This window comes from Gymnogyps californianus, chromosome 2 (genome assembly GCF_018139145.2).
Source record: "Gymnogyps californianus isolate 813 chromosome 2, ASM1813914v2, whole genome shotgun sequence".
In the NCBI taxonomy this organism is placed as follows: domain Eukaryota; kingdom Metazoa; phylum Chordata; class Aves; order Accipitriformes; family Cathartidae; genus Gymnogyps; species Gymnogyps californianus.
Window position 1 is genome coordinate 94,818,594 of NC_059472.1, and position 18,492 is coordinate 94,837,085.

Below are 18,492 nucleotides of genomic sequence, written 5' to 3' on the forward strand. Positions count from 1 at the left end.
GAACAGTTCAGAAAGTCTTGTCCTTCGATATGTTTGTGCGGTTGTTATTTACTACTACTATAGTCCTGTGGCCTATCACTTGGATTTAAAATACCAGGAAAATGATCAGTGCAGGGAAGACAGAAGCGGGCCCAAGAATTTATGCATGGTCTGGGCTGCTGGTGATCTCCCACAAGTTTAAAAAACTTACAGCACCTGCATTGTCGCAGAGCATCAGATGACTGATATGGCTGGCTCCCGTACGGCACTTTGGGATGAAAGCCTTGGGATTATTTCAAAAAAGCTTGGCAGGGTTATTCACGAGTGACTGCTGCTTCTTAAAATCTGGCCATCTTCTCTTTGTTTTCTAACACCATGGACAAGTGGCCAGACCAGCTGAGGCAGTGCCACTGAGTGTAGCTAAGAAATTGTTCCCAGCTGACCCTTGAGACTGACCCAGTGGTCAATGGCTGGTAACGAAGGCACTGCTAGGCATCCTACAGCAAACTGCCTTTGCCGACACCCTGCACGCACACAAATGTATTAAAACGATTTTGCCTCTAGGATCTGGCTTATTTTTTATTTTTTAAGACTAAAGCTTAACTTTCAGGGCACCAGAAGGCAGGAATCAAGAAAAAGTAAGGGAAAAAGTCAGTTTAAACACCCGTTTCTGGATATCCTCTTTCTCACGCACAGATGCAGTCAGTGCTTGACACCACAATTCAAACATTTCATGTGCTGGAGCACACGTTTCAGGGTTGTTTCAGAAACGCATTGGGCTTGGAGTATTGACAGCCTTCCCAAATGCGGGACCCCATGTATTTCAGAGCTGACGAAACAAACATTTACCCTGTCTTCCCGACGAGCACGCGGGCCCTGTGATGCGCAGGGGGAGAGGGCTGCTGCCGGCGCACCGGACCCTTCCTCGACGTAACAGCGCCGATTTAACCGGCGCTGCCTTGCTCGGGTGCCGGTTGCTTTTTGGGGTGGCACGAGGGTGTTTGGCGTCTTGGCACCCTTGCCCGGCCGCCCTCACCGCAGTGCTCCCAGCCCTCAGGCGAGCCGCCCCATGCCCCGAGGCCTCTGCGACAGCTACGGGGAAAGCGCAAGCTCGTAGATACGATACAGGTCAGGAGGAAGTTTTTAATGGGCTCCGACCTCCCCTGGCAACTTACGAGGGCAGTCCACGCACCAAGGAACGTGGAAACACCGGTGCGAGGCTGAGAGAGGCCTTGCGGTGCCCGGGCGGCCACCGGGGAGGGACGCCGCCGCGGGGAGGCCGGGCTGGGCCGGGCCGGGCCGGGCGCGGCGAGGCGGGGGCCGGGGCCGCAGAGAAACCTGAGGCGGCCGCCGAGGAGGCGCGGAGGACGCAGGCGAGGCGGTGGCGGCGGCTCCACGCCCAGGAGCGCCGCTTAAAACCGCCGCCGAAAGGTGTGGCTTCGCCTTTCCTCTGCCGGCGGGGAGGGGAGAGGACGGGACCTCCGCTCTTGCCGCCGCCAGCAGCCTCCGCCGCCCGCCCGCCCGCCACCGCACACCGCTTCGCGGCGCGGCTCCCCTGCCCTCCCCTCCACTCCCCTCACCTGCGGGCCGCGCTGATCCCCGGCCCTCGGCCCTTCCCCGGCCCTCGGTGGGCTGCGAGGGAGAGGCGGGACGGCGGCGTGCCCTCCCGGGGGTGAATGCCTTTCCCCCCGTCGGGTCTGGGTCAGTCTCCCCGTCGCTTCTCCCTTCGTCTCCTCTCCCCCCGGGCAGCGGCCCCCCGCGTTCCCCCGCCGCCATGAGCATCAACGGCGGCTCGCACCCGCGGATCAACACCTTGGGGCGGATGGCGCGGGCCGAGTCGGGCACCGACCTGCGCTACGAGATGAGCTCCCATGTGGTGGGGGGCGGCGGCGGCGGCGGCACCCACACCCACAAGACCTACTACTACCAGAAGACCTATGGGGGGGACTACGCCTCCGACGGATATGGGTAGGTGCGGGCCGGGATGGGGGGGGAGCGGGCCCCGCCGGCCCCCGTCCCGCTCCCTCGGGCCCGCCTTAGGAGCGCTGCCGTGAGCCGCTCGCGGTTTAATTTCCTAGGTGTTCAAGCTTGCAAGCCTTTCTTTTCCTCCCTAAGGAGACCAACCTCTAAAAGTCTTCTTTAAATGCAAGTAAAGAACTGGTTTAATTTATTTTTTAAAAACACTTTCGGTGGGGACTGTCCATGAAGAGAGTAATGGGGTAACAGGCAGAAGGGTAATCTCAGCGTCCCCCCTTTGCACTCTGGGCTGTAAATGCGTCTGTGCTGGCTATACTGACCCAAGAGTTCTCTGCTGATAAAACCCCGCTTTGCTCAGTGATGCAAAACAAGCTGTGGTGAGGTAAATTGCTTTATACCTCATGCACCCAGGCTCAGCTCTCGCTGTCCTCACCCGCAGTTGCATAACTAGGGCTATAAAACAATTTTCACTGGTGGGAATCATTCTTGTATTCATTTTTGAGTTTCTAGCTTGTGCAAGGCCCGGAAGTTTAAGGCTGTGACCTTTTATGCAGTGATCCCTGATATTTGGTGGCTGGGGAGCAAAGATACAGTCTGCTTCCCCCCCCTACCTTCTTAACTTTGTTTGCTGTGTTGCTGTGAGCACAGTGAAAATCTCGCGGGCAGGGTGCTGGCTGTGGATCCTGGTTTGGAGAACCCCTGCTGTCATGGATGCAGCTGTACCAGCAATCCACGCAGATCGATTCTGGCAAAATAAGTGCAGTGGTCATGAAGACTTCTCCATTAATCCCCTCATCTGGGAGTTCACGGGACTGAAAAGCAGGCAGCAGTTACAGTCACTGAAGGAAACAGCACTGGTGTATGATAAGGGACCTATACAAAACACTGCTGGTGATTACTCTTTTTTTACATGTGGAATGGCTCCATTAAACCTGTTGGTCTAATTATTGATGCCACTGACTTAGGGATTGATTGGGAAGTGCTGTCATGTGATTTGTGTTAGAATTTAAGCCCTAATTTTACAGATAGTACATCATGATTAGATTGCAGAAGGATGAGAATTAAACATATATAGTAAATAAACAGCAGATGAGAACAAGCAGGCTTTATTATATCAAACAGATCTATAAATGGCTGTAGAGAATTAGGATTACCCTAGAGAGCATGAAAGCTCTGTTTAGGTATGTCAGACCTGTTGCTGGAGGACCACTGAATGAAAGACAAAACTTGCATTCTACCAGTTTTTTGTTTATTACTTTCCCTGGTTCTTAGTTTTAGTTCTTCATTTGACTTTCCGTTTGGTGTGTGCACAGGTAAGTTAATTACAATGAATTACAGCTATAACATGTCTACTTACTATGCCAGTAGTATGAGAATACCTATTTATTGCTATATAATTAGAACAGTTCAATACTTTACCATGGGAGAGTGCACATACTAGGACACCAAAATGCCATCACTGTGTTGCATTTGTGAGGATCTGTTCTGCTAGTGGTGCTCCACTGCAAATACCTTCACTGTTTACAAGAAACAGACATGAAAAATTAATGACAGAACATGCTACTTCCTGGCTGTTCTCTTTTTCCAGACTTTACTCTGGTGCAACTATATTGGATTCACTAGAGTGACTTCCCTATTAGTCCTGACTTTCACTAGAGGAGAAATACCTTCCTTTAATTTAGCATTCTTTGGGTTTTGTTACATATTTTAAACGAGTCCATAGTTTGTTAGGCTCTTCTTTCTTTAGTATTCTATGGTGGTGTAGCAAGAGTGGAAAGTACAGGCCTGATCAAGAGGTTAAAAACATATCAACATCCTTTCATTTACTCTCTATAATATAATATTCATATCTCCTTTTTTGGAAGGCATATCTGGCAATGAGATTGCAATGAAAGTTCCTGTTCACTTTATTGCGAGGCTTCTGAATGGAACTGAAGACCCCTGTTAATGAGATCAAAATACATATATATATATATGTTTACATACAGTTTTTTTGTATGTGAAAAGATGTGACCATTCAAAGCACTTTAAATAATTATTTGCAAAACAATATATGTGTTTGCACCTTACTGAGTTGCATAGGTTTATTTTTAATCAGTGCTGATTTGAATAAAAATGTCCCCCACAATACAAAATGAGGGTTTTGTTGCCAGTTAATGAAAAAAAGCAATCCTGCCCTACCTTGCTCATGCGCTGTGTGCAGAAAATCCACTAAATCCTGTGCATGTTGTGCTTGCAGGATCAGGGTCATCATCTATGGAATTGGTTTTAATAATTGCGTTCAGCCTGACATCTTCAGTGCCCAAGTATAGTGGCAGTTACTGAACTTACAAAACTGAGGCTTCTTTTTCCAATGGGGAAGATTACTGTACCTTAGTTTTAAATGTAGTAGGATTCAACTTAGGGTCTAGTCTTGTAAGTTTTGGGGCGTATTCTGCCAAACAAGTCTGTGCTGAGTATTACATTACTCACAGAGCAATATAAGACGCTCCCTACCCTTAGGGCTCAGCAAGGTGCTTTTACCACATTCCCGGTTTCTTCTGGCTTGGGAACTCAGGATGAGCTGGGCCCCAAGTACTCAGCTTGACAGTGAGTCACACACTCCTAAACTGCCAATTCATCAGTCAAATATTTATCAATGTCTTTGCTACGGAGAGATAAAATCTGATACGCTGTGAGAAGGAAAAAAGTGGCAAGTTGTGCAGTTTTATTTGTCATTGCTGAGATTAGGGAAAACAATAGTCTAGGATTCATGGTCACAGTGTGATATGAAAATAAATTAATTTACACAGTTCTGCTTAAGAGTTAATGTAACTTCTGTGCTTTAAGTTAGAAAAGGAGTTAGAAACTCACGTCCCGTGCCCTGACATTACTTTCAGGGACTGACAGACAAAGTAAACTTGGAGAAAACAGATTCAAAGCTGCATTTGTGCCCTTCCCATCAGTCTCGCAGGGATCTCCAGGGTCCTGGCCAAGCTGAGTGGTGATAGGGCTGGCGTGTAAGTCCCCTTTGAGCTCCTCTGCCACAGGATTGCGCGGGGGGGGGGCGGATGACGACGGACGGACGGACGACTGCCCCGTGACAAACAAAAACATGGGCAGAGGAGAGGGAGGAATGTGTCTGAATTGCTGCCGAATACCTGCCACGCCGGCAGAGCCTGTGCTGTGCTCAAGCTGGCCAAGAAACGGGTTTCAGCAACAGCTGGTGACGCTGCCACGCCATGAGAAAAAAAACAGATCGTACCTATCCCAACTCATCTTTTCATAGGTACGTGCGTGAGATTTCAAGCTAGATACCTTTGCACATGTGAAAGCCTCTGTCAGGCAAGTGATTTGCTGGCATTTCGAGCGGCTGCTCTCCGGCGGAGGTACGTGTCCATGGTCCAGGCTGGACCCTGCATTTGGCACCTCCCTCTCCCAGAGCCGGAGGTGGGAGAGGCAGCATGTCTGCAGCCTGCTGCACCGGGCAGGTACGGCCTTTAGAAACGGTGCCATTGCTCCTGGTGATTAATACCAGTGAGAAAAGGTGCGAGGATTTTCTGCGAATAGGTGTGGCAGGATCCCTTGTGAAGCCCTGCTTGCTCTGAAGGCACTTGACCTCAGGGGTCTTAAGATTTTACCAGCGACTCTTAAGTTTTTGCACATCGTGCAAGATGCAGACATCTTTTGAGGTTTCCTGTCATCATGCCTTAGTCTATGTGCATATTCGGCAGATGGGACTCGTTTGGTGAGGCCATGGTGTGCCAAAACTGGTCCTGGTAAGAGCAGAGACGTATGGGGAGAACCCAGTTATGAAAATCTCAATGATTTCTGACATTTACATTCACCTTATTTGAGAGGGGGGGGGGGGAAGTTGTGTTACAGTATTTTAATTTCTGGTTATATTCTTATGGATATTGTGTTTCACCACCTAATGCCAGCGTATGCCTGTGCATTTTCAGGGGCACACACACCCAACTGGCAGGCGGTGGCAGATGGGTGGTGGTTTAGTCCCGTGGTGTGTGCAGGCTGTGTGCTGGGAATGGAGATTCCAGGTCAGGTTTTTCTTCTAACTTGCCTACCCTGGGCATACCAGGTAATCCCTTGATGAATCTATTGCTTGTTCAAACAAGTTTGGGGGGGGGGGGGGGGGAGAGGAAAAGAAGAAGCGCTATTGTTTTGCTCTCATTCTTGAGTTATGGGAGACGCTCAATACTTCAGATCTGCAAAAAGACCTTTTTTAAAGCTTCCTTTACTTTTTGAATGAAAAAAAAATGCTTTGAATTTTAAAAGGCTAAATGTTTTGTGGAGGAATCAGAAAATTTAACAAGGATTATTCTAATTCAATTTAAATCAGGTCTTTGGGCCAAGAGTGTCCCCTTTGTGCTTCCAAAGCTTTAAGGAGCTGTGAAGCTGCTGGAAGGCTCCGCAGAGCTGCTGGATGTGCTTCTGTGTGTCTCCTTCGCCCTGCTTCTCTAGATGCTAATCGCCCCCCCAGATAACACAGCAGCCTCTTGATGTGTACTGGCAAAGGCAGAAACCAGAGCAGCCTCCATGTTGCAGGCATTTATGCTGGGGGTGTGCAGGTCTTCAGCAGCAGGAGGCAAATGAGAAAGCAGAAGGTAGCTGGCTTTCTTCCTTGCCCCTCGGGTTCTGCAGTAATGACAACTTGGTTGGGCCTGTAAGGGTGCAAGCCGAGTGTTTACAGAGGATATATAATTTATTAAAACAGTATCGCTTAGGAAATCTTTCGACTGCTTGGATAAGTCAGTGGCAACAGTAGTCAGCCCTGCTGTGTTCCAGGGATGTGGGCACCGCTGGGTTTGCTCTGTCTGTCTCAACTCTCATAACTCATCGCATGGCCTCGAGCGCGTTTCTCAGTCCCGTTTACAAAAAGCAGGAATAGTTATTTCTTGTTTCTGTAGAACTGGGGGTCTCATGAGGATCACTGGTACTGCTTAACAGTTAAGTGCAATCCTAGTTCAGAAATTGAGGATTCACTGGTAAGGTAACGGCTGAGTTTAGCTCAGGTGGGGTATATTGCAGCAGGGAGATGTTGTTTGAGCTACTGTCCTGCCCAAATCCCAGTGGCAGCAGGGGTTCGGCTGTCCTCTCATTTCTCTGGGAGAGCAAGAGGGCAGTATAGCGAGGGAGCAGTGTATTCTGCCTTGACATGCAGCAAGCAGGGTGGCTCCTGTACAGAATGACAACGTGAAGATGCTGTGCCTTTCCTAGGGCTCTTCTGGCAGTAGAGTGATACAGGGCTACATTTTAAGATCACAAATAAAAGTGATTCTTCTGTGTTTTGAAGTATTCTCATAATTTTAAAACAAAGACGCTACCCCCCCTTTGTTTTCCTTTGTTCCTTTAATAGTTAATGACTATTAAAACTAAGTCACTTTAATAAAGAACTCAGCTTAATAGTATCTTTTTGAAATTCATAAGTTGCCTTCAAAATAAGTGTCAAGGTCTAAAATTTTGAGTTGTAGGGACAAATAGGTAGTTAAAGTCTGAAGCAGTCCAGGCTGTTTCACTCAGTGCTGTTCTGTAGGGTTTACAAAACCAAGGCCGTACAGCAAATAGTCAGATTATTGCAAATGCATATATTTATTAGTAGGAGTCCCTGCACTCTTGTGTTACAAGTCCTGCTAAAAGACCAAGCTCCAGTTCTTACCCTTTCTGCTGGAATGGTTGAAAATGTATGCTGTATTTACAGGAGTGCAGTAAAACAAGTGAAAAACCTGTCCATATTTTCACTGTGTGGTGTGCCTACAGCGTTTGGTGCAGCGGGATCCTGTTCACAGGTTTGAGCTTTAGACGCTGCCAGAGTTCAAATCAAATCAAGTTGTCATCATAGCAGCAGTAGTTGTTACAATGACCAAACATTACTTTAAACTCATTCAGTTTCATGTAAACAAAAACAGATGAAGCAAGAGAGACATTGACAAAATACCATCTATAGTAATCTGCTTAATCTGTGTCCTATGAGGATTGTTTGGGTTCTACATCTTTCTTAGGGACATAAATGTATTTTTATATAGGATCTAGGTTACATGGTTGTACTTTGAAGATCCAGCTTCGTTCTTGCCTCCACATTATGATGCCATGTAGCATGTTCAGGGGTTAGGGTTTGCCTCAGTTTCTTTAGTCCAGTATTTTTTTTTTCCTTATGCCATTGTGTTGGATATGGTTTTCCTTTGGCTGGCTGTTTCCTTCTGCCTCAAGGTTGGATGTCTCCTTACTCTGCATTGGGGTTTCTGCTTTGATCTACTCATTCCCATTAAAGGCCTGTTGGTGTCAATAAGAGGAATATTACACTGAGGGCCTTTGAAATTGCTTATGAAATACTCTCCTGTCACATGGGCGAAAAGTATTGAAGATGTGTCCATGTGAGATTGTGCTAGTGCCATCTGATGTGTCAACCAATATATGTTGAGGTATTGTCTTGCTAAGTATTTTTATTTTCTAAACTCGGAGATTGATTTATGCCCTTCTTGAGTATGTTTGTAGAGCTAAATCCTCTTCGGATGTTAAGTCTTTGAGTCCTGTTGACTTGGTGGAGCTATGCCATCAAACATCAGCTCCTGTACTGGCATTTGCTGTCTCTGGGTATGCCCCGTAACCCAGTGTAGCTCCGTTTGGTCGGCTGACGGATTTGAAAGCCATTAGCTTGCCCAGTGTCATCAGCTGCCTTTAACAGGCCACTACCTTTTCACCTGTTATCTTAGTATTGATCTCAGTATTTTGACTAGCAAAACGGTTAGTTGTTTAACAACAGAACTGACATCCAAGGTGTTAAAAGCAGCATTGATGAAATACTGTGCTCTTTTCTGGTTTCAGTGTGTATTGCTCTAACTTCTGCCATTATTTTGGTTATGTCTTTATTTACTAGATTGGAGAGCCTTAAAGCTTGCTGCTTTCTTTTTGTGAAGGTCCCCATGAACTGTAAACAAGTAACTGGTAGATCTTTATTTGAAGATCTTAACAGGGTGCACTTAAGCCTCCCACTTCAAGGCATCTGCTCCTGCCTTTGAAACAGTTTTGTGCATCTACATTAAACCACCCTCAGTTTTCCAACTTTTTTATTATTTGGACAATAATTCTGGACGTGATATTCAAACATCATTGGGATGAACACAAAATACTTGTAATTCTACTTTTTCTATCTTTTAAATTGTTTTAGTAGTTTTATTTATTTGAAAATAGCTTTTCTTCACAATTTCTTAGCATGTTAACTATGACAGCCGTTGTTTAGACCTCCTCTCAGTGTAAAGTGAAGTAACACTGAAGCCAGTGGAGATATGCTGATTTATTACAATAGAAGTCTGGTCCCCATCTATAGTTCCTTTGGCTTTAATGGATATCCAGCATTTATAGCTGTCAGGAGATTATTGAAAAAGCAATTGAAGAAAAAATACTCTTCTGATATTCTAAAAAGAGAAAATTGCTTGGAAGGTTCCTCTCTCTTCTTTATTATGATTCATTCATAAGAATAATTGTGGGTATAATTAAATGTAAATTTTAGATGCTGTCAGATACTTCTAGATCCAAACACAACAGCGATGCCTAAGGAGGAGGAATGATTTAGAAAAGGAAGCTGATGGGAAGCCTGGCACAAAATCAGACCCATATGTTATTTTTCACAATTGTTTTCTTTAAGCTGTTTCCAAGATATACAGGGGTGCATAGCACAGTAGGGCACAGCATTTGTGCAGCCAAAGGGTCACAGTGCAAGCCAGGAGTTGCACATGTACAGCTTGTTTCAAGTCACCCAGTGATTCTCCAGTCCTGTCTCTGTGTCTTTGAGTGTCTACTCCCCGGTATTGAGGGAAGCTGGTGAAAAGTTGCTCAAACTTTTTCCACTTGTTCAAGAAGAGCTGATAGGAGAATGGCAGGCTGCTGAAGCACCAACTGCACACACTGCAGAAGAGGTCTTAAAAATATACCATTGAACGTTTCTCACCACTGCAGTGATTTTCCCAAGGACAGCTCTGCCAAGTTTTTTACATTGTCACAGTTCCTTTTGCAAAGGATGATCAGAGTCTGCTGAAGTCAATGGAAAGATTTCCATTGAATCCAGATGACTTTCTGGCTCTGAGCTGGACAGGTTTGCACCGATAGTCTTTTTGATGTTAGTGTTGTATGGAAGGCTTGAACCTTCATTGATTTGTAATGGAAAAGGTTACCTACTGTGAGCACAGGAATTAGAAAACTAGGCAAGGCTTGGAAGCGTCTTAGTTTCTTACCATCTCTTAGTAGTGGTTTATTTTAGTTTCACTGGCAAGTGCTTGGGTTTGGGAGCCGCCTGGGCTTGCTTGGGAGCTCTGATTCCATCAGCAAGGAATGGTTCCTTGCTTGAAGCGCCTCACCCACATTCAGCTAGCAGTGGCTCGCTTTGGTGGCTGAATCCCAAATGCTGGAAGAGCAACCTTCTGGCAGTATGGATGCAGTAGATTATGTGCAAGACAACAATAATGGCCCCGTTATCAATCTTGGCTTTTTCCCCCTCTAGTGTTTTCGGTTCTGGACTTTTACTTGGAACCCCCAAACTCCCACTTTATTTATTTGTAAGAAAGCATGTCCTCTAACTCCAGGCCCTACATCTGTTTTTGTGGTAGCTTGTGCATCTTGCAATTCCTTCTTAAGACACTGCGCTAGCTTCATGCATTTCTGCTGATAAAAGGGCCCTTTGTACGCTTGTATGGACTTGTGTGCTCCTGCACTTGTGTAGCAGAGGATCCTGCTTTCCTTTTATGCTCTGACATTTGATGGCTGGTGTGATAACACATACGATAACATCACGCAAAGGCTACGTTCTAATGTATTGACTTTAACAAAGGTCGTGAATAATCCATTCTCACTGTAATACTGCCAAAGTTTTGTCTACCAAAGCTACAAATACCTGTACTGAAAGAAAAACTTTCTCCTTTATGGCATGCCAGTTTCCACCTTCTACACTATCCTGTGGCGAACTCAGTCCACGCCTGCTGTTACAGAATTATAAAGTAGTTCTGCCATCGTGGAATCGGCATTAAAATTTCACAGTGCAGTTATGCAGGAGGGCCAGATAAAGCATGTGTGTTTCTGTGAAGCTAAATGAGGTGGATTATTCCATGTAAATTCCCTTAGCTGTTCCAAATTTGTCTTTCTCTTGTCTCTTCAAAATGTGCGATTACTCTGTACTTACTTCATCTTCTTCTTTTCCCCCACAACAGTCAGAATGGGACCTGCACAGTGTCCAGACGCCAGAACACCATCCAGGAGCTTTTGCAAAACTGTTCAGATTGCCTGATGCGAGCTGAGCTCATAGTACAACCCGTGAGTGCTTCTTGTTCTTCTTATCAAAAATGATTATGAATATTACAGGGAATGAATGCTGTGTTGTTTTCTGGACTCACAGGCTCTGCTTCTTCATCTCTTTTCTCCTCTTTCAGCTGTTTGTGTGAGGCAACTGGGAGTGGAATAGCATACCTCCTTCCTAGGTCTCCCTCTTCCATCTACACTCAGTGTTCAGTAAAACTGATTGAAATGCATCCGATTAAGAAAAGGGGGACTTCTTGATTTAAAAAAAACCCCACCCTTCAAACAGATTCTACTGCATCTTATTTTTCAGTCTTAGATCAAGACCACTGTCAGTGTAAACAGCTGTTAACAATATTGTGACCACTTATACTCTCCTAGTGTGTCCTGTAGAATATCGTCATCATTTTCTGGGCCATAATGAACCTGCACCACCATAGGAAAAACCCTCATTACCTTTATTTTATTTTTCCAGATGATTCCTAAAGAAGTATATGAAACTAGATTAAAATCTTCTTGACTGTTTTATCCCAAATGCATACAGATGATCTTTGCTGTACGCTACACTGATATAAACTCATAGTGCCTGGGGGTGGGTTACTCACTGACGCTAGATTCGGTCCTCGTGAACATGGGATGTCCTCTGTTCCTGCTGAAGTCAGAGGAGGTGCAGGGTGGTGAGTGCATCCTGCTGTTGAGGCCACTGAGATGCAAAACACATTCACAGTTCTGGCAGTAGATGTGATTTAATGCACAGTTTTGGACCCTCTGTGGACAGAAAATTCTTTCAGGAATGAACTCTGTGGTTAGCAGTTCATCTTCTTTTCAGAGATACAGCAAGTGTGAGCATGTTTATATAAAAATCAATGCCAGAGTAAATACTGCCTCTTGTTAAGGATCAATATTATTCCAGTGAAGTTAAAAGAAAGTGATGTTTAGTTCCAGCTTGGTGCCACAACATGCATTGCTTACTTTGTTTTTTTCTTTTCTTTCTGAGGGACAAAGTAATGAGGTCCATCAACATTTTATTTGCAAAATCAAATCACAGCTGGGTTATGTTTTGTTCAGCATGGCTGTGTCAGTGTGGGATGAGATCAAAAAGCTGTGTTTTCCTGCTTGAAGCACCATGACCATGCTGGTCCACTGCACTGAGAGGGTGCATGGAGAATTTACCTAGACTTTGGGTGATAAGGTGGGATGCAAATTGACAGGGCATGGAGCTGGTCCCAGGCAGACAGGGTGCAGTCTGCATTTTTGCAGGGGAGGAAAGTCTTAGAACCTCAGGGAAACTTCTGAAAAATCAGGAGCAATATCCACCAACTCCCACTGGGACAGTGTTTGCTTCTCGTCCTCTAAACACAAAAGCATAAGGTCTTAAAAACTTAGCACACCGTGTGAAGCCTTGGCTCTGCTGAAATAAACATCAGTCAGGATGTGCTGTTCTTTATGGAAAGGTTTGGTTGATATTATGTTTTAATAATTTTCTTTCATATTTTATTTGTAATAAGGACTTTCCAATGACTCTGCATCCTCTGTTAATTTGCCTTCTGCCGGTTAAAACTGGCAATCAGAGACCTAGCAGTTGAAACCTATCGTACTTCTTAAAAATAATCAGCCTTCATAATACCTCTTTTAAAACAACCAAGCTGAAGCTTAGGTGATGAATATTTAATTTAATCTCTCATCTCTTTTTTTTTTTTTTGGTGTGTGTTTTTTGTTTGTTTGTTTGTTTTAGGAATTGAAATATGGGGATGGTGTCCAGATTAGAGGGAACCGAGATCTGGAAGAGTGTTTTGCACAGGCAAATGACCAAATGGATATCCTGGATGGACTCATCAGAGAGATGAGGCAGATGGGCCAGCCTTGTGAAATGTATCAGAAAAGGTATTGCCAGGGAAGGGTTGGGGGAGGGAATGGGGCTGAGAAAAGTTTGTGGTGTCTCAAGTGCTCACCTTCCCTGGTGTTGCAGGATGTGACAGAAATCAATAAGGTGGAACTAAATCTGTTTGGGGCATGCTAACATGGCGAAGGGCCTTGCAGTAATATATTTCTTACAGAATTTCACACCTTGGTTGTCCCCATGAAATTTTAGTCAGTATATTTTTTCCACAGCCTGTGCTTTCAGCACTTTGGTTTGAGTACTTGGTGGTCCAGTAGGAGAGATGAATTGCGTTGTTTCTGTGTTTTCTGAGTGTTTTCCTCATAGATGCTAAGTGGTTCCTTCCCTTTCAGGCTGCTTCAACTTCAAGAGCAAATGCGTGCCCTGTACAAAGCCATCAGTGTTCCCCGCGCCAGAAGGGCCAGCTCCAAAGGCGGTGGTTGCTACTCCTCTCAGAGTGGCTCAGGTTGGGATGAGTACACGAAACGTGTCACAAGTGAATGTTTAAACTGGATGAGGCAGCAGAAGGTAAATCTGTGCAAAACCCAGATACAATGCTAACATCTGGTGTTTATGAATGTCACCTCACGTGTAGTAATGTTTTGGGTGCCAGTAGAAAATTAAAAGTACGCATGAATGCTCGTATATTATTCCAAGTTCCTTTTTTTTTTTTTTTTTCTTTCGGTATTGTACATACAGTGAGTTTCCACTGAAATGTGGAACATGGATTTGGGGTCTTCTTTTGCAGAGGAAAAAGTGTGGAAGTTAGATTTGAAAGCTAATGAGACACAGCTGTTAACATAACAAAAGGCATTGGCATGTTTGCGTTAGAGATTAATATGCTCGATATTTCCTTCCTTCCTTCCTTCCACAGATTTCCTTTATGATTCATATTTATTTTAACCCTTTACATAGATAGGACCAGCTTCACAGATTTAACCATTGTCCAGTATTTTACAGTTGTTCTCCCCCTCTAATCTATTCTTATCACAGTGGGAGCCAGAAGGTAGTGCTGATTGCCACAGGACTAGGCTTTCAGAAGTCACTGCCAAAATACACACGAAAATGCTGAAGTTGCTATCTATTGCATTCCCAGAATAAATTTGCCTATGCACAGCTGTTGATGGTGTAACCTGGAGTAGAAAACACACATTGAGAGCCCATAGTCTGTTTTTGTGCTGCTGAAGTGAAAGTTGTGTGTTTGTGGTTGGACAGCCCTTTCTGAGAGACAGGCAGGGAGGATGGAACAAGGTGGCTGAAGTTATACTTTGCAGACTCCTTGTAAATTGAAATTGCATTATTTTTATCTCTCTTTATTAGGTTGTTGCTTAGTGATCCTGTCATTGTTATCTGCATGTGGTGTTTGCTAGGTGGCTGCTATGCAAACCAGATGAGGAGGGGAGAGCTGTGTACAGTTCCCATACTTTTATGTGAGTGCTAGTCATAGTCTAGTCTTTCAGTGACCTGCGATAGCATGGCATGTTTTGGAGGAAGAAGGGGAAGTGGAGATGCACTCCTTGAGTGGTAACGTGTATAAGCATTGTGCCCGGACAGCAACAGGAGATATGATTGCTCTACACACACTGTGGGAGAGTAGGCTAATCGTCAGACCTGCCATGGTTTGAGGAGTGATGTTGGACAGACACTGGGCATGCTTCCAGCGATGAAGGATGGTGAACATGTTGCACCTCCCAAAGACACCATGTGACACCCTGCTCAGAAACCCCTCGCTAAGCACAGGAAGCATAAGCAAGTGTTTTATAGCTGTGTTCCCACACAAAACCTCCTGTGAAAGTAAAAGGCGCTCTCTCTCCCTTTTTCAGTCCCTAAGGCAAAGCTGTGGTGGGGCCAGTAAGCACTTAGCTCCCAGTTGGGCTTTTGAGGGTTTTTTTAGGGAAAATTTATTTTGAACTTTCCACCGTGCCTTTTCTTTCCATCGTGCCTCACTGTGTCCCATTACCTGCTCGCCTTGGGACTAGGATAATGTTTCCCCTAGTAACGTGGCGAGATGTGGGAAAAAGGTCTGAGCAGCTGTGGCTTTCTGCCAGTGGTTTTCTGTTTTCAGTCTGGACGGTTTGCTGACAGGAGAATCCAGTGGTAGGAGGGTCAGTCAAACTTCCAGTGCAGAATTAGGGAAGGTGCAGTGAAATCCAGACAGCCTTTGTTCACGTACTGGCAGCCAGCCAGGACTGCCGCTGTTGCTACAGACTCTTTAGACTGTTTAAATATAATGAGAAGGGTCAAAGTCCTGTAACTTTTAGATGGCTAAATGCAAAATGGTTTTGTTTCTTGGATCGTTTTCAACACTGCCTTTGAACCCCTACGCTTGAGTGTGGTTTGGGCTTTATTGTCATCTGTTGACTCATAGAGATTTGGCTCCAGGCTGGTAATTACCAAATTTGGTCCCAACCCAAGATTAAGATACCTATTTCTTTACTGTGTGCGTGCGCAGACAGGCATTCAGACAGAGACGGAGTGTGTCTTTACAGCATAAAAGATGATTTGGAGTTTGAGGAGCTGAACTGTGAATTCAGTGGCTTTTAATATTTGAAAATAATGAAACAAGAGAACTGCAGTCAGATAGTTTTTGAGTTAGTAATTATCCAGGTGTATTACTGTTTTTCAGAGGCTATTCCTAGAGATTTTCACTCGGCATCCTACAGTAAACGTTGCCAAAATGCAAGACAAACAACATATTCTATAATAATTTCAGTTTATCTTCTGTTTTTTCATTTAGTTTGACTGCATTTAACTGAAGTTATTGGAGTTTACATGAGCATAATTAAAATGGAAATGTAGTGTACTGGGCTACAGAAGTTGACGCTGGGTATTTTCACATGAATTGCATGAATAGCATTGTTTGATAAAGTCATAATTTGTTTTCAGAGTGATAAGAATGTAACTATACTGTTACAGTTTGGTCCAAAGAAAACAGATGAAAAGACACTACTGAGTGTGCTTCATTTAGTTTAATTTTAAGCAACTTAAATATTTTCCCTACTTTGCTGCTTCTGCTTTGGGAACCTGTTACACAGTTTAAGTGATGACAATTTTAAGAAATTGTAACCCCCTATTCTGAACTTCCCTTTGTTCAGTTTTACTCTCTACTGCATAGTCATGTTTCCTTCAGTTCAATTCCTTTATGCTCCAATTTAGATAATAATGTTGGAAATGAAAGTACAAATACTGTCTCTTTCTCCTAGGCTGAAATGGAGCTAGTGAAATGGGGGTTTGATGCAGCATCCATTGAGCAACAAATTGGTGACCATAGGAGAACTCACAATGCCATTGGAGACTATCGCTGGCACCTGGACAAAGTCAAAACAGATCTGGTAAATACTGTCTTCCCTTACAGGTTGTTTAGTCTAGATTTATATCATTGGCTCACTGGTGTTCCACTACAAAACGGAATGCTGAATAGCTCAGCTTCTCTTCAGAAAGCACTGGTGTCATGATAGCAACCACTTTCAACCCTAGTATTTATTACTTCATGATTATTTTGTGTTCCACTTCTTTCCCTCGAATTTAAAAATGAAAATTTAGTAGCTATTTAACATTTTGTTGTTGTGTACCAAGGCTGGCAAATAAATATTGCAACATTTTTTGTGAGAAGAACGGCTAAGAATGATTATTCTTACTTTCTGTCTGGGTATGTTAAAACAAGAAAGTGAAAGGATAACGTGGGTGCTTAGATACAGCCTTGAGTAATGAGGGAATTTCTGTGAAAAATGCCCAAATTCTGGGCTAAGCTTAGAGCTTTTCTTAGGTGTGGATTTTTTTCTTTTTCTTTTTGTTTTTTTTGCCCCTCTGAGGCTTCTGTTCCCCTCTGGATTTTGTGATTAGAATAAAGAAGTCACTGAAAATGCAGTAGTTAACTTCCTCTCCTATCAGCCCAGCAGCTAGGTATAGGAGAGAGGAGGCTTACTTCATTCCCATTCTTCTTTTCTGTTAATTGCTCACACGGACAGGAGGAGAGAGAGTTGGATCTAAAAAGGCACTCCATTCTGGAGCTCTGATCTCTTAGCCAAGCTGAAGAGTGGAAGGGGTGTTACTCTCTTTTACCTTCTGCTTCAAATAGGAAAGGTGATAGTCTGGCCTTATGGAATACCAGTTCCAAGGTTGTGCAGGTTCCCAGTCATAGAAATGGGGATAAAAATTGGAGCCTCCTGCTCACATCATAGTTTATACTACTTCATAATCTCCAAAGGTAGCTCTAGGACTAGCTGGTTCCCCACAGCTATCTAGGAGTTTGGTACAGAAGGAGATCCATTTTTGGGACCTGTTTTGGTATTGCAGGGGTTATGTGCAACCTTGCTTAGGTATTAAGCATCCCTGAGGGAAGTAAGTTTGTCCAAGCCTTGGTTTTATGCTTCTTGTGGTCCTCCAGTGTTGCAGATCTGCTGCTAACCTATGTCTCTTGCAGGCATTTGCAGGTTACCACCTGTAGTTATAACATTATGATACTGACACTGTAAAGGAAATATCAGCAAATAGGCAACTTGTAAAAGGCTCACTAAATATTTGCTGTCTGTTTCAGCGGGAGAAGGCTGCAGTTCATCAGCTGGAGGAAGAATACGAAGGACTGCTGGTAAGCATGAGATGTGTTCATTTCTGATACCTTCTATGATGAATGCTCTTTTTGCTTTAACACCGGTGTGACAGTCAAGGGACACTTCAGGTTTCAACAGTGACAGTTGCATATTTAAATAATTCTATTCAGCAGTAAACTGACAGAGCTTTGTAGTTTCTATAAGGTTCAGTTTGAGTCATGAACTTGAGATTAATTCATTACCTGGTGTATAATTGACTTACCCTCAGAAGGAGGTTTCTAGTTTGCACCTGGTGAAGGGAGTTGGTCACTAAGCAGGTGAAGAGTAGACCTGTACCTCCTTAATGGGAGTAAACGTAGCAATGAAGTTAGTCTATATATGAAGCTTAAAAAGTTACTCAAAGGTGGGATTAGGAGCAAATTCTGTGTAGGGCTGTGCATCTTCCCCGCTTTGGATCTTCAGGTAAAATACAGTGAAAATCTTGTGCAAATGGTAGATTTAACCCTGGGGATTGGAAGCTGACTCCTGTACACATGTCAAGTAACAGGATGTGTATTACGATGTAAGGACAGAGAAGGAATCTTTTCATGAAGTGTCATCTGTGCAAAAGGTGCTGCTGCAAGTAAAAGTGAGGTTAAATGTTCAGACATTTCTTGTATCTTCCCCCATGCCTTTTTGCTTGCCTGCCTACGTGTCTGCTACACTTGTGTTTGAAACGACTTTTGGAAGCTGCTGGCTTCAGGCTCCCATTGTTCTATAAATCCTGACACATTGTCTACTGTCCATTGCCAGCAGGTTTCATAGCTCTATAAACCCAGGCACATTATC

The 18,492-nt window shown here is 44.2% G+C and overlaps 1 protein-coding gene across 3 annotated transcripts in view; it reads left to right on the forward strand.

Moving 5' to 3' along the window:
• Nucleotides 1-1,561: 1,561 nt before the first annotated feature.
• Nucleotides 1,562-18,492, forward strand: part of DSP (desmoplakin) — a 39,343-nt gene continuing 22,412 nt past the window's right edge. For 2 of the 3 annotated variants that reach the window (XM_050890996.1, XM_050890998.1), the window contains exons 1-6: nucleotides 1,562-1,947; nucleotides 11,151-11,253; nucleotides 12,971-13,119; nucleotides 13,468-13,642; nucleotides 16,318-16,446; nucleotides 17,652-17,702. In XM_050890996.1, the coding sequence (XP_050746953.1) occupies nucleotides 1,754-1,947; nucleotides 11,151-11,253; nucleotides 12,971-13,119; nucleotides 13,468-13,642; nucleotides 16,318-16,446; nucleotides 17,652-17,702 (801 nt within the window). In that variant the 5' untranslated portion in view covers nucleotides 1,562-1,753. The remainder of the gene's footprint in view (nucleotides 1,948-11,150; nucleotides 11,254-12,970; nucleotides 13,120-13,467; nucleotides 13,643-16,317; nucleotides 16,447-17,651; nucleotides 17,703-18,492) is intronic. The other variant, XM_050890997.1, reaches the window with a different exon arrangement.